Source organism: Pipra filicauda, unplaced genomic scaffold (genome assembly GCF_003945595.2).
Source record: "Pipra filicauda isolate LSUMZ 115617 unplaced genomic scaffold, ASM394559v2 scaffold109_size3271384_pilon, whole genome shotgun sequence".
Classification (NCBI taxonomy): domain Eukaryota; kingdom Metazoa; phylum Chordata; class Aves; order Passeriformes; family Pipridae; genus Pipra; species Pipra filicauda.
The window spans coordinates 2940899-2956868 of NW_024103540.1; the positions used below are offsets into that span (position 1 = coordinate 2940899).

The 15970-nt window shown below is 39.6% G+C and overlaps 1 protein-coding gene across 4 annotated transcripts in view; it reads right to left on the reverse strand.

The window, feature by feature from the left end:
* Positions 1 to 546: 546 nt before the first annotated feature.
* MAP4K3 (mitogen-activated protein kinase kinase kinase kinase 3) overlaps positions 547 to 15970 on the reverse strand; it is a 76022-nt gene continuing 60598 nt past the window's right edge. For all 4 annotated transcript variants that reach the window (XM_027709807.1, XM_039381476.1, XM_039381475.1 and 1 more), the window contains 8 exons: positions 15098 to 15156; positions 12907 to 13010; positions 11955 to 12126; positions 9281 to 9349; positions 9070 to 9162; positions 6785 to 6855; positions 4145 to 4200; positions 547 to 2046 (listed from right to left, as the gene is read on the reverse strand). In XM_027709807.1, the coding sequence (XP_027565608.1) occupies positions 1959 to 2046; positions 4145 to 4200; positions 6785 to 6855; positions 9070 to 9162; positions 9281 to 9349; positions 11955 to 12126; positions 12907 to 13010; positions 15098 to 15156 (712 nt within the window). In that variant the 3' untranslated portion in view covers positions 547 to 1958. The remainder of the gene's footprint in view (positions 2047 to 4144; positions 4201 to 6784; positions 6856 to 9069; positions 9163 to 9280; positions 9350 to 11954; positions 12127 to 12906; positions 13011 to 15097; positions 15157 to 15970) is intronic.

Below are 15970 nucleotides of genomic sequence, written 5' to 3' on the forward strand. Positions count from 1 at the left end.
CCTGTAATTCAGCAATGGCCTGAGAAACTTGGCCCCAGCTGCTGCAGAACCCTCACAGGAGGAAGCACGTTTACAGCACCATCAGCTATACTGTACTTTGTTAAAGTTGAGCTACTTTCTGCATGTCGAAGGGAGGAACAACCCACAGGAGGCAGGATGGAAATCCCCCGCACACAAATTCTCGCCTTTTCTGAGAATTCGGCTTCTCAGCAGTGGGACTTGCACTGCCACCTCTCCCACAGCCTGAGCTGTGGCTCAGTACAAGGAACAGCTGAGATGGGACCAGCAGAGGCAGCAACCTTGAGGCCCAGAGGCAGAAAAAAAACCCTCCTGGAAGAAAAAAAATAAAATCAGTTTTGCAATCAACTGAGGTGGAAAAGCAGGCAATGGAGGGAAGAAACCAAGCAAAATGGAATTTGGAAAGACTTGACTGAAATACATATATCCACTGCCTAAAGGCCAAAAGGGCTGACCCTCCAGTGCCAGCCAAAATTGAGTCGAAATCCAGCAATCTGACCGTTCATACATTCAGAAATGCCCAGCTTCTGTGTTTGGCACAACCATTTAATAGCAGAATTCAAAACTCAGTATGTTCCATTTTAGTCTTATGTGGAAAATCAGTGCAGGTGATAATCTAATTGTACAACAACATGTTAAAAAAATTTATTTTACATTATATACATTAGGGAACATATTTCAAAGCATTATCAATCACAACAATAACGCAGGCCATAAATCACTTTTAATTTAGTTTGGTTTTAGTGTATATTATCACAATAAAATATAAAGAACATATACAAAAAAAAGGAGTCATATGTGTGCATTTTGCTTAAAACTTGGCATTTACACACTCCACTGGAAAATAGCAATCAAAAATACTTCTGATCAAAACTAAGTTCCCGTGATGCGTAGTAACCATTGTATTGTTTGAATGAGGTAGTAACTAAATTATTTTGGCCATGTGTTAACATCCTAAAATCAAGAAAAGTGTGAAAATGGTTATAAGGCCAAAAAAAAGTCAAAATGGCAACATCTTTGAGCCATTTCCACAATGTGGAATGTTGCTCCTTTTCATCGTGATATGAAACGATTTAGCAAGACGAACAGTATTACTAATTTTTATCATTGTATACACTAATAATTCAAACACCTATTGCAGAATTACAGCCAGGTACCACTAGTCTGGGACTGACACCCATCCATAAGGTATTGTTTTCAAGCATAGAGAAGTAATCATAAGGAAAGTTTTAATTAAATATAAAAATACAGGTGTTTAACTGGTTTGTTTCACAAAGAAAACTACCCAAGTAAACAAAAAAAGGAACTTTGAAGCCCAAGTCATATCCACAAAGTCACAGCTTACCTTTGTGACTAAATACATCACATCTTAATATATTGTGCAAACATGAACACCAGTGTGTTGTATCGAAATTAAAACAAGATTGTAATCTGATTACAGCCTTGGTTACAATTTCTAAAAGTTAATATTTATTTGTATTAGTAAATTACATATAATAAAATACAATAGTGTTGCTAAATGTACTATACTTGTTGCTAGCATCCCACTTTATAATAAACACATGAGACGTCCTTATAATAGTACCCCGATTTAATTTTTGCATCCTCAGTGACTTTTACATCTGTACAGGTAAGACACTTGTACTAAACAGGAGGACCTCTATCTACAGAAAGTCAGTGTAGGGCTTCAGCAAGAAGTTTCACTGAAAAATACTGCATATGTACAAAGATTACATAACAGTAAATTAAGCACTTCTGTGGTATTATAATGCTTCTGTGTCCATACCACAAACAATTCTCGTCTTCCTCTCATGCCACAATAAATTATAAAGTAACTCAAGTGGGGTTACTGCAGCTTTTGTGCAATTGCAGCCAGTCACGAGTGCTGCTGCAGCAGGAGTGTTCTCTTGTCGTGGTGAGCTGCCTGCCACGTGCTGTTCTCAGTAACTGTTCTCATGCCCTGCCAGGATATACAAATTGCTGTTGGCTGTTGGGTTGTCTGTCGGCCTGCTCTCCAGCACCACGACCCTAAAATGAAAATTAAAAAAGCTACAATGTCAAGTAAGCCTTCATTTAAAAACAACCCTGGATATAACTGTAAACACTCTTTCCCAAGATCCAGCTGACTGGTTGTCATTTCCCTTTCCCTGGATGCCTCTAGTCCAAAAGCCACTCAAACCAAGCTCACGGTCTTGCACAGAGCAAGCTTTCCAAGAATCTCCCACAGCCTCTCTGGGCTCCTGCTGCACTGTTGAACTACCACAATGTTTTTCCCTCTTTTATCCAGCTGGAATTTCCTTTGCTGTAACATATCCCTGTTGCCTCTCATCCTTTCAGTGAGGGCTTCTGAAGAGGATCCATCACTCCCCTACTTCCCAGGTTTGCGCTCTCCTGGAGCGTTGCAAAGCGAATCCATTAATCAGGCTCCAGTTCTCAAGACTGTTAGTCTGCCCTTTGCCATTGGAATGGCAGATGAGCAAAGATGACACTTCTGTGAGCATTTCTACTCTTTCCCTGAGCCTACGTAAGCCAACCCACAGAAACTTCCTCCAGCTCTGAAAGTCCCAGAGACAAAAATTTGCAAGCCTTGAGAATCCTCAAGGAAAAGATCTCTCCTAATCTTTTTCTTGCCACCCACTTTCAGCCATCACTGTAGACAGGAACTGGGTTAGCTGGACCTACACTACAATGACCATAAGGGATGTCCTAGATTAGACCTTTCTCTTCAAAGAAGAGAAATTAGCAGTCCCAATTTTGTTTCACAAACTGTTAAGAGATTTTTTCATCAGGCAAGAACTGCTAAAATTGCTAAATGGACCAGAAAGTTCATCATTGAATTCTCCTCCATAAACACCCTGAAGTGAAGGTAGAATGTGGGAAACTCAGATCCATCTAATTGTGCATTCACACAGGAAAGTTTGCTTGCTTCAAAACTATCGCTCAGAAAATCTCCCCTCTGCTCAATGTGCTCCACAAAGGGAATGACACCTCATGCCATGAGGCAATTCCCTCTTCACCAGAAGAAAGCAACATGCAAGCTTTTATTAGACTGACATCAGGTTTTTGGTTCTCAGAACCCCAGTTCCTATGAACTGCCTAGAAAATGACACGTTACTGGAAAAAGGTTTCACAGCTCAAGCACAAAACAGGTGAGAGCTGAAAGGAAAAGGGTATATGAAGAAATTGGAATTAATGTTTATTGCAGTGCAAACTCTTTAAACGTCATCTCAGACTTGACAGACTATTAGAGCAAGCCAGAAATAGATGAGACCATATTTGGGGAAGAGGACATTATTTTTACAAGGCAATTTTTTGCAATGTCATTCTAAGATGACACAGGAGTTGACTGTAAGCAGCATAAGGCAGAGACAATTCTCAAAAGAAAAATTAAAGCCTATCTTTGCACTTGTGAATTCATTACTGGTGGAACTGTCACATCAGCCTGCACTCCCCAGAAGACAGAACAGCTGCTGTTTCTGTGGCTGTTACAGAAGTACAAAGTTCGAAAACAGGACAGAGAAAGTTGAGGAAGTCAGTGACACTCCTAAAACAGCAGTTACTGACTCAGCAAGCTGCTATCTGATGGGTCACACAGACATGGTGTTAGTGTCCTGCAAAGCAGACACCAAAGAACAGCTACACTGAGAGTTACCAAGAGCTCTTACAAGACCTGAGCTGCCATACTAGGAGAAAAACTGGTAGATTTCTTTTCTGGAGGTGAAAGCAAGATATTTAAATTTTTAAGTATTTTTTGCATTTGTCTCCAGAAGCAGATCTTGATGAGCTACTGCAGCAGAGCATCTGAAAGTAAAGATTTCATCAAATTAAACAAAAGAATTAAGTACAAAAAGGAAAACACTCCTGGAGATTGTGACTGCAGCTGAGTAAGAGCTTTTTGCACGGCTGAGTACTTCTGGAAGCCCACAAACACTTTTAGAAGACTTTTTTTTATTTATTGAAGAAAGAGAAATAAACTTAAAGGACTGGAAGGTAGACAGGTACACAAAGGAATGTCTAAGATGGCTAAAAAAGAATTTGCAAGAAGCAAGGAAAAAGAACTTCTACAAGGTAGGAGAACATATATTATTCTTTTATTTCAGCATTCCCTCTTTACTTAATTTCTTACCTGTCTGATCCCAGAAGCCTGAATATCCTCGTATTATCAGAAATTTCTTGTGTGATCTAGACAAAAAAAATAAGTATTTACATGTTAAGTGCATAAGTGTTTTTGTTTTGTTTTTAAAATCAGCTTGGAGGAAAAAATTGACTGTGACTGATTTTACCGACTGCTGATTTAAATCCGATAGAGAATTTAATGCAACTGTCATTGTTAAACGAAATATAACTTTTCTGTAATTCTTCCCACAAGAGTAGGGCTCAGCACAGTACTTTAACTACCAGTGCAATTCTCTTTACAGCCATGACTGAAATAGGTAGCTGCAGAGTGCAATTTGTCTCACTCTAGAGTGGATATCCTAAAATGGGTTAGGTAAATCTCGCATAAAACATATTTTGCTGAAATTCTGAATTATAGTAATAATGCACTAAGTTCATATGCTGAAAACCTTAGCAGAGAAACGTAATTAATTTGTGGTACTTATGCTTATTGTGACATTTCAGACTAGTGCCATAGAGCTTTGTTTTCCGTGGGTGAATTGTACTTGTGTGATACATCTTTATGATCACATGAATATCAAAGCACCCAAAAAACCATAATATTATTCAATAAAGTCAACCAAAGCCCACTGCATGCTCCAAAGGATATCAAGTCACATTGTGAACAGGCAGCACTGTTTACAAAGTTCCTTTTCTACACGGCCAAATTTCACATTCTTAAGGAAAGCAGAGATTCTTCTCTCCTTCCCAGATCCTAGTAAAGTTAGCTGACCTAGTGAATTCACTTCCAGCACAGAGAACTTGCAAGAGAATTTTAATTCACAACAATGAAGTTCTCCACTTTGCTAAGAAAACTACTTCCTGCTTTCTGTGGGGCTGAGCCTGCGCAATCTTTGCCCAAATTTTGAGCGTCTTGTCTCAGAATTCACACAGTACCCTGTTTCATTCTTCCCACTCAATCAAACCATTGTGTAAGGAAATAACTTTGCCAGCGGCTCAAACCATCCCCAATTAGACTCACTGTATTATATTAGGGAATCTGAACTAATGGTGTCTTCAAAGAAAAAAATGCTGCAAAGTTAGGTCAGTCAGGTTTTTGTCCCGTGTTCCCTCTTCCTACATACTACATAGTATAAAATTCCTCAAAAGGAACAAATATGGTCAAGACCTGAGCCTGCCAGTGAAGGCTTTTCATATTACAGATGAAAATCAGTTTATTTTTTTCAATGGCTGTGACTAGTAGGACAGAATAGATAAGGAATTTAAAAAGGCCCAAGAGGTTAACCTAGACATGTTCTACAGAGAAAAAGTTTTAGGTGGCTTGCTTTCTGTCAACAGCCCAGTTCTGCTTTCAGTTCTTCATTTAGGTGCTGTCTTTGGCTCGACAGTAACAAAGCAAGAAGCCAGTGTCCCTGATGCTTTACATAAACAACATCACGCATCCAATGCGTTGCAGCACCTTGGGCATGGCCTCTACCAGCTGGGTCAGAGCTACTGAGTACCAGTGGGTGGAGTAATGCACTGAGCCCTGCAGAGTGCTGCCAGGAGGAGACTGCAACCTGAGAAGTGCTCAGGCATCTTCTCCTCAGGGTTGGTGCTAACAGCAGGAAGCTGCAGTTCACCAGTGTGAATTCTCAGAAGGGCAATCACGCCCGCAGATCAAGCATGCACAAACGCCACATGAACCATTTGCACACTCGGAAATAAGTAGTCCCACTCTAATCTTTGGTTCAATTTCACACAAAGAGCAGACCTACTGTCAGCACAGACTAAGTCAGCTGGGGCTTTGTGCGAGTCAATGGAGTTGTGTAACAGTGCGGAGTATCTGAGCTTGGCATGGTGTGACTTACCCTATGTGTACCTTAAAATACAATTAGTCATAATGAGCTCAATTTCTCAGCCAATGAAACACTGATGAAACAACTGATGTAGTTTGTAAACATTCATTAACAACCAAATTAAAAGACTTAGTAAAATCCTACAAAGCACAGCATTTTCACTAACAGATACACAAGGTTTGCAGCAAGAAAAAAAACATTTGGGAAGGTACTTATAATGGTTTAACTCTGTCTAAAAATCACATCAAACTGGCTAGAAAAGGGACTACTTTGAAAGAAAAATAATCTGTGTTCAGGTCAGTCAGAGTTTTCTCCTGAAAAGGAAAAATACTTCTTGTGAAACCTGGCCACTAAAATCTTCAAAGTATTTGTAAGCCAAGAGAACATGGAAGAGACTAAAAACCATCACGCAACTCATTTGATGCTGTGACAAAAAGCTAAAGCTTAGCAGTGGAACCACTGGCAAAACCCAAATTTTGGTATCCGTGTGTGAGAGGCTAAGGGACTGACAGTGGTCTTCAAAGCAATTTAAGGTGAAGATTAATGGTACCAAGAACTAGGCTTGGATATTTTCTATGGCATTCTGACCTGGTTTCTTGTTTCTGCTTTGCATGTTAGATGTGACGTGGTTCATGCACAGCTCCACTAATACTTGTAGTTATGAAAAAAGCTTAGAATGAGACTCCAGCTCTAGGTCTAACCTGGGAAGTTACCAAAATGTTTTTACTCTTTTTCAGACAACAGCATTATGTATTTATCCTCTACTTGGTTTACAACAGAAGCCAGAATTTGAAGGAAAATGCAGTACTCACTTCATTTGATCTAAAACTCCTTCCTTGCATGCCGTGTTTCCAGAACGCCAATACACTGTCTTGTAGACAGACTGGTAACAAAGAACATTGGAATCAGTTTTAAGGCATAACATCAACTTGTGCTTTTAAGGCAAAAGCATGACTGCAATTTTGAAATCTGTAAACATATGTTTTATTGTATCACATTCATCCACACAGACTGCAGAACATCTCACAGCAATCACTGAACCTGCTTCAAATGTAGCTGCATTTTATTTGTTTAATGAGGAGGGTTTAAAAGTATTTCCACCTAACCAGAAAATGTTCTAGATGTCTAGTCCTAAATGTGTCTTTTCCTTTGAAAAGGAAACCCCTTTAATACTTGCAGAAAATATATACTGAATTTTAGCACAAGAGTTACAGGAATGCTGCAATGCCATCTTTCACTTTCCTAGCAACTCTTGGCTAATATGGTCCTTCTGCGATACCAATACAAAGCTTTACAGAGCCCTCTGCTTCCCAGCCCTTCCCACCAACGTGGTGACAGAGACTCGGATTTGAACCCTACAAAGGAAGTAGGTCTAGGGCCTTCCTCAAAGAGAGGGCAAGTGTGTAGGACCCCAGGAAGAATCTGTCCTCCTGCATCTCGCATTCTGCCTCTGGGTTTGCAGGAAAGAGAGCAGTAGTCTTTGGAGACTCTACCAGCACAAAATAGGACACTGGTAGCTCATTTGTGACAACCACAGTGAGGACTACAATACATGCAGGGCTCCCACAGTGAGCAGCTTCAAGTACACATACTCCTTCCTTCCCCCCATTCCTAACCATCAAGAGCCATAAAAGTAATATTTTCCATGACAATGTTTTCTTGTCCTCTTCTCTGTGGGACATTATGTTTGAAGGGCCTGAAACTTTAAAGCTTCTCCTCAGAAATAAACTCCCTCCAACTTCTTACTATTTTAGCTCCCATTGTTCCTCCTCTTCTGGTCCTACCCTCAACCTGTGCACACACCCCTCCTCACCTCTCTTTCAAAAGCATGTGATGCAATGTAGGTATGTAACCACTGGAGAACTGGCAAAATAACTTATTCTTTCTGTTTCACAAATCTAATTCATTCAGATCCTTCCCAAGGAAACAAAATTTATGTAACCTATGACATATAATTTAGTCTTTGAGCTACTTTATAAAAATGGACTGCATAAACACACATGCAAAATGAGTTAGGCAGGAGTGATTCAGAGTTTACATAGGTTGTATTAAGGTATTCCTTTAAAGGCTGAAGGTCTCCAAGATATTTATCTTAATCAGGATTATTACTCCATTCAAAGTGCTCCTAGGAAAGCACATTACGTAGCATGCTGAACCTTTCACTGGGCCTTCTCACACAAAGTGAAATGAGTGAGATAGTGTTTCAAATGCCAAAGACTAGACAGTTAGCACCCTAATTATTACTGTCACATTAAGCAAATTAATCATAGAACATCTCGAGTTGGAAGGGACCCATAATGATTACTGAGTCCAACTCCCTGCTCCTCACAGAACTACCCAAAACTAAACCACGTGACTAAGAGCATCGTCCAGATGTTCCTTGAACTCTAACAGGCTTAGCGCTGCGACTTCTCTGGGAAGCCCATTCTAATGATTGACCACCTCTGAGTGAAAGGCATTTTCCTAACATCCAATCTGAACTTCCCCATATGCAGCTACATGTAATTTCCATGTGTCTTATTTCTGGTCACCAGAGAGGCGAGACCAGCAGCAGCCCCTCCACCACCCCCCTTGAGGAAGCTGTAGACTGCAATGTGATCACCCCTGAGCCATCTCTTCTCGAGGCTGAACAAACCAAGTGATCTCAGGCTCTCCTCTCAAGTCTTGTCTTCAACACCTGTCACCATCTGGGTCACCCTCCTCTGGACACACTCTAATAGTCTGACATAATTTTTATATTGTGGTGCCCAAAACTGCACAGTGGACTCAAGGTGAGGATGCACCAGCACAGGGCAGAGTGGGACAATCACCTCCCTTGACCAGGTAGAGATGCTGAGCCTGATGCACCCCAGGACACGGCTGGCCCTTTTGGCTGACTCATCTTCAAACTGCCATCAATCCAAACCCCCAGATCTGATCTCTTTCCACGGGGCTGCTCTCCAGCCTCTTATCTGCCAACGTTTGTACATACAACCAGGATTACCTCATCCCAGGTGTGGAATCTACCACTTACTCTTGTTAAATTTCACATAGTTGGTGATTGCCCAGCTCTACAGTCTACACGGATATCTAAAACTAATAATGAAATCCAACTTACCTATTGATTCAATCTGAAAGTCAAATGTGAGCTCTGATGACAGTTTGCGGCTGGATTTTAACCTGCCTTGCAGATTCACTATTTTTATGCAGCCTAGACAATAAATAAGGATATGTTAACCAAGAATTATCTTCAATATATGACCTAATTTAAAGACAGACAGTATGCATATACATGCATACATATATATTTAGCTGATACTAAAACTTACAATCCAAACACACCAAAATGGTATCTCTCTCCAGCTGTGTTACATGTACAACACTCGTCTCTGTAGTGTCTATAAAAAAATGACAGTGTTAGTTCATAACATAAATTAGCATGAAATCTGAAGTGCAAGTTCTATAAATTGAGACAATTTGATGGGTTAGTGTTTTTATCTACTTAAAATTTTCACCTTACTAGTGACATTTCTCTTCTCTTAGGCATGTCCACTTATCTATCTAATGTGTTGACTGTGACAGGAAACTGAAGCTAAAATATTAAAGTATGGATTTAATCCAGCCTTTTCTGAGCCATGTCAGAGAAGCAAATTCCCATCTACATTGTTCTCCCTTCATTCTCTGTTGGTGTAATTTAATATTGCTATTACAAAAAAGGGCAGATATATGTGACTGTGTGACTACACACACTATGCTGTTTCATTGCACTTTTCTTCTGTTTATTTCTAAATCCTGCTGCAGACTTACATATTACTACTTAATTCTTGCTGCTATTTGCAGACTTTCCATACTCAGATCTTCCCAAAATAGCAGATTATTTTCTTATCAAAACTCTTAAAGGAAGGGTTATTTTCTGCTTTTCTGGGTTACAGCTGCAGCGGTCTCCATCACAGCCAACAGGGATTTGATCCACAAGTGGACATTTCAACTCAAAAGAGAAGTGTAGTTTTGTTCCATTTGTTTGTTAACATTAAAATTACACATAAAGCAGCTCTAATTCAACATTACTGCCAGTGATTCTGTAGGCATCTTTCACATAGAAAAGAGAAACTCAGTAAATCCATTAGAGGTGAGAAATTAGAGCATGTTACCTAAAATACAAAAGTAGCTCTCGGTTAAATTATAAAATCCATGGTTTTGCTGAGAAGCAAAAAAACTCCTCAACAATGGCAGAAATGTGCTCATGAGATGGTCCCTCCATCTCTTTATTGCTGTTTGGCTTGGAAGGTAGATGCAGCCACAATGAAAGCGTGCAACAGAAAGACTGGAGGATAAACATCTCTGCAACCACAAATGTGATATGGAAACATGCACTGCACTGGCTGAAGGACGTCAGGGGAGAAAACCCCCAGTAAGTCTCTGCCAGCTAATTTTTTTAAAATATCTTGGTCAGACATTTACAAAATAATGTCAATGTCAAATGATAAAAACTACTATTTGATGGAAACTATTTGAGGAAACAGGTTGCACAGAGGTGTGGATGCCCCATCCCTGAAATTGCTCAAGGCCAGGCTGAATGGAGCTCTGAGCAACCTGGTCTAGTGGAAGGTGTTTCTGCCTACAGCAGGGGGGTTGGAAGTAGATGATCTTTAAGGTCTTCCTTCCAATCCAAATGTTTCTGTGATTCTGTATAGTACACACTTTCCTCACTCAAAAAAAAAATAAAAAAAAAATCTCTTTGATTGCATTATCACTCTCCTGCCAGCAGGGGACAGGAATAAATCAATCCAACAAAAGGATTTAAACTGGAGCCAAAGAAATAGGAGAAAACAAGACAGACACAACACAAGAACACATAAGTGATTCAAGGAAATTTAAAAAGTGGGTTTGGAAGGCACAATGCAATGCTAAATTTTCCACATTACAAAAAAACCAAACTGGGAAGGGATTATTAGTATTCCTGTACAATATTGAGAGAGAAATGACAACAAGACATTTTTCTTCAGCATGTTACTTTTATGGACTCTAGTATAAAGCCACATAGCTACACGAGTGTGTGAAAATAAAATGCACTGTCTGAAGTTGTTAAGTGCATTAATTGGCCATCCACTGCTCACTTTGGTTTTTTGTAACTATGCCTTAAACTGTGTCAAAATCTGATGCTCTTTTCAGCAGCAGGAAAGTCAGTGAGTATCTTCCTGGTAGAAACTGCTGTTCTTAATGAATTCTGCAGTAGACACTCAGCTGGACTCATACCTGTATATGCCAGCACAGGGCTACATATAAATTCATCATGAATAGACAAGGAATCGATGTCTGGTAAAAAAAAAGCTTCTAAACCTGCAGGCTATGACTAGGGCTGGTTCACTACTGCATCTAGGTTCAAGGGACAATCGTGCAACTCTAAAAAGGTCATTCTTAGCACATTTTTTAAAGAGAATTTCTGCTGTTGCTCAGACAGTGGCCTCCTCACTCGTGACGCCCAGACTGGTGACGGGGCAGATACCTGGTTTCCTGCTACCAGTTCTCATAATCCCTTTTGCTTTCCATAAACACCAGAAGAATGCTCTATCTCAGCAGGAGGCTGATAACACTTCTAACCACAGTGGCATATTATAGGAGAGCCAAACCACACCTTATAGAGATGTTGAAAGAAATTGCTCAGAACGCAATTCTACTAAAATATATTAAATAAACAGAAGTCATGGTGCCAGGGTAGAGCACAGAACAGCACAGTGGGTAATTTATAGAAATGCAAGAAACTGTAACTCTGTCCTCTGCTATATCAAAAATCTCAAGAAATCCAATCAGTTTAACAAGTAGAAACATCAAAAGAAGTGCAGGTACAAGCAGGTACAACCAGATACTCCTTTAAACTTACAATGATGACTTAGTCTTAATGATTTAACCATTTGATTCCTCAGAAAAACCCACCTTTTAGTGCTTCAGCTATAACAGAAGAACAAAGAACATTTCTGAATGCAATTACAACAGCACACAAACCTGTTTCTGTAAACCACGAAGAGGTAGAATTTGGGTTGACAGTCTCAAACTTCACCACCTGGTTGAAGTCTCTTCCTCTACTGACACCAACACAAACTAAAGGGAATTCCTGCTCGGGGACTACCAGCATTTCAAACAATCTCAGTGGACAAGGTACAGGAAAATCTATGTGCTAGATTTAGAAACAAAAATAGATATTAGAAGGGAAACAAATGTTGTCTGACTTGCAGATATTAGATATTTAAACTGCATGGTAGATTTTATGCCATACATTTTGTAACACTTATGTTTACTTCTTCAGATAACAGGAATTGATAAATATAAAAAGCCTGAATTAAGAAGTTTAGAGCATCTCATGGCAATTCAGTTAAAATAAGATAGCATGTCTTTCATCATGTGTGTCCTATGCAGCTGCCCACAGATGAAAAGAGTGCTCATCACTGCTCTCCCTGGCTACTAGGCCTCTAAGCCTTCTTTTCCAGGCTGATCAAGTTACAGCAACTGCCTTTCTACAAACATGAGTCCACCCTGGCTCTGTCTCTTCAGGTAGTGTCAGATGGGAAGATAACAAGCACTTCTGGGCACCTCCAGTGTCACAAAACATAGAATAAGTGGCCACCTTCTTGCAATGGGAGCAAGACCATTGTTAAGCAGTTTTATCACTTCACTCTGCCATGTCTCAGTCTGTCACCCAGAGTTTTCTATCGTGAAACCGAAGGGCAATGTTCACGGAGAGAAGGGCTCAGTTCTCTAACTGAATCGCACCATAAAAACATGAACATTCTCGTAAGTATTTTGAGTTAGTTAATATGACACATTTAAATAGCTATTTTAAATATAATCTAACAGAAACCAAGAGAAAATAATAAATCAAGAAATGGATAATACTTGTATTCTTAGCAAGTCACTACAAGATAAAAAGAACTGAACACAAGAGTAATTGTACTTTTACCTTGATTAACATAAATTTTTGCATTGGTTCGACCCATTCTAACAAAACAATGCTAGACTGTAGTGCTCCACAAAGGTACTTGTGGCCTGTGTAGGGATTCCTCACTGTCAAAAAAGGATACAGAATATTAGTGTACTAAGCACATACAAGTTATAAACAATTTCCAACCATGTCACAAAAAATAGTTGACTGTATACACATTTGAAGTGTCTTGGCTCTACTATGTTGGTTTGCCCAAGCTACCTCGAAATCATCATAAGCGGCTGTTAAAGAATGGCTTTTTCTATGACACAGACAGTTATTCAGCAGGCAGTGAACAACCACTGTCACTTGAGAACAGCTCAGCTGCCCTTCAAGCACCCTCACAGCGAGTCTGAAATCCAGGAGCTCTGTATATCTGATGAACACTTCTAGATTGTCAGGAAATTCAGCTGAAACTGAAGAACAACAGAAAAGCAGAAGTGCTGCTCTTCAACTGTTTATCAGAACTCAAAAACGGGCAGAGAACAAAGTTGCAAAATCAGGCACTGTGAAAGCTGAAGTTTCTCAACTTCAATTCTACAATATTGACAAAATTTCACTCCTTAAGCACTACCAACACATCCTTTAAGACAAACAAGTGTTATTTTGCACTTTGTACAAATATATCTAAAGACCAGATTTTATTGTGCAGCAAAGTGACTGCGGGTCATCAGGCACTTAACAACACAGTTTAGATAACACGTGAAATATGCTCATGCTACCTTATTGACACAGAAACCCATCAGAAATCCCTTGGCACCTTAAACATCAGTGCTTAATTTCATTAATCCAATTTCTCACTCAACAACAGTCAGACTGACTGCAAACTTCATCAAATAATGCTTGGTGCAACTTCTTAGCAAGGCTGAATCAGCAGCAGAAACCACAAAATGTGCAATTACCAACACCTAAAAGGTGCAGAAAGAAGACCAGACGTGCTTGTCTTTATCTGCCTCCTGTGACACTCCTGCTTCCCCAAGGCCAAAAGCAGACTTATGCTGCCAGCAGGAATGGAGGCTCAGGCTGCACAAAGCAAGCTGTGCAGAGAGGAATCTGTTGTTTCTCCCTTTGGACATACCTTTTGCAGCCACCCCTTGTTGCCTTCACAAATTATCACTTACACCTCTCATGCAAGAAGGGCTCCAGGCTTATCAGGCTAAGCTATCTCTGAATGTCAAGACTCCCCCTCATACTGTCAAGTACTATGGCACCTTGTTAAACTCTGTGCCTGACAGGACAGAAATCACAGGATCACAGAGCAGCACACCACTAGGTTTCTCATTTTATAAAGAGAAACATGGAAACATAGACTTCCAAATTAATTTTCATGTCAGAAAGCAAGCATTCATACATACTCTGATCCCTGTCACTCCACCCCTTTGGGTGTTCCCTTCAGTATCCATTAACACTCACAGCTTGACTTAGATACTTCAATTAGAGCTCAGGCTGGACATACACACAAACACATCACTATGTACATATCACTAACACCCTACCATACCCTAGAGATATTAAGAGATATTATCAGGATAAATTACATGCTCTCTTACCACCAAGTCTCTGAAAACATCCTGGGGAACAGAACTCCTCACACAAACATTTGATTACGGAATACCAGGTAGAACATTTCCAGGACACAAGAGATTCCTGAGATTTTTAATTTGTTTGTTTGTTTTTTAAATCTATCTTCCCCCCTTAACACAGTGCAGCTTTGAAACTTCAGTAGCTGGCACATTATTGAACACATTATAAATGCTTCAGAGACAACACTGTCCTCAAAGAATTGAAAATACTCCTTGCTTTTTATCATCCAATATTGATAACTGAAACTTGTGCTAGGAAGTCATACAGCTTAATCCTGATGACAACTTCTTTAAGTTGCTCCATCCATGGAGATTAGGTTCTTCCTCAGGACTGGTTTAAATTTTGACACCATTCTGCTTCTCTGCATTTCTTGCAAATTGTCTTTAAATATAAAGAGCTAAATGGGAAAGTTTAATTACTTAAACACAAGGACTAACCTGAATGAGCTCACTGTCTGCAAATGCATAGTTTCATAACAATGACAAAAGTCTCTTCTCCCTTCACCTCCTAAACCTGACACAGTAATCTTAAATACTGCCACCATTTGTATTGCTTCTTCATATTTATTCTCCAGACCTTTACTTACCAACACAACACTTTTGACACCATTTAGTGTCAGGAATTTTTGTAGATACTGCAAACTTCCTACAAGAGATAAAAACAAAATTATTGATCAATTCAAACAATCAAGTGAATTTGCTTTTTAGACAGTTGCTGATGGAAAAATATTTGCCTTACTAAAACACCAAAAATATATGTTTGTATATTTCTTCTCAAAGTAATGTGCCTAGAACATACACGGTGATCTCTCTGCCAGTATGACATGCTACTAAGTTATGCAGCATTATGAATGCAGTTAAGTCAGGAATGGAGAGGAATAGATACCTCACTGCCATTAAGTGTCATTTACCACTCTCTCTTGCTATTTAATTACATGTATTTATACACGTGCCTGGATACTCTATTGGTTCTGTCATGATGACTATTCTTCATAATGCTGTAATTTATTGCATCTTGTGCTGGATACTATAAAAACTCCACCCTTGTCCTAAGACACTGTAGTTCAAAGACAAGACATGTGGACACAAGGAGTGTGGGAAATTATGCCGTACTGGATAGTTTGCTGGGACACAGTCCTTGCAAACCAGTAGTTTAAAGTTGGCACACATTTTCAAAGGCAGCACAGCACTGCATTTTGAGAGGAGGTATGAAGGGGGACTAGAAGGCAGTTTTGCAAGATCTTTTCTCATGTGCAGGGGACACTCCCTGAGAAATCATGAAAACAATTATTTGGAAATTTATCAGATAAGCCAGGGAAGATGTTATTTGCTGGTAGTGGGAATCAGAGTTTCTACACAGTCTAGAAAGACAACAGGCAGTATTGAGACTGGCCACAGTAGTCTTGACAATAAAAATGACTAATTTGATGCTGTGGAAAAGATGGGAATAAGTGGATTGA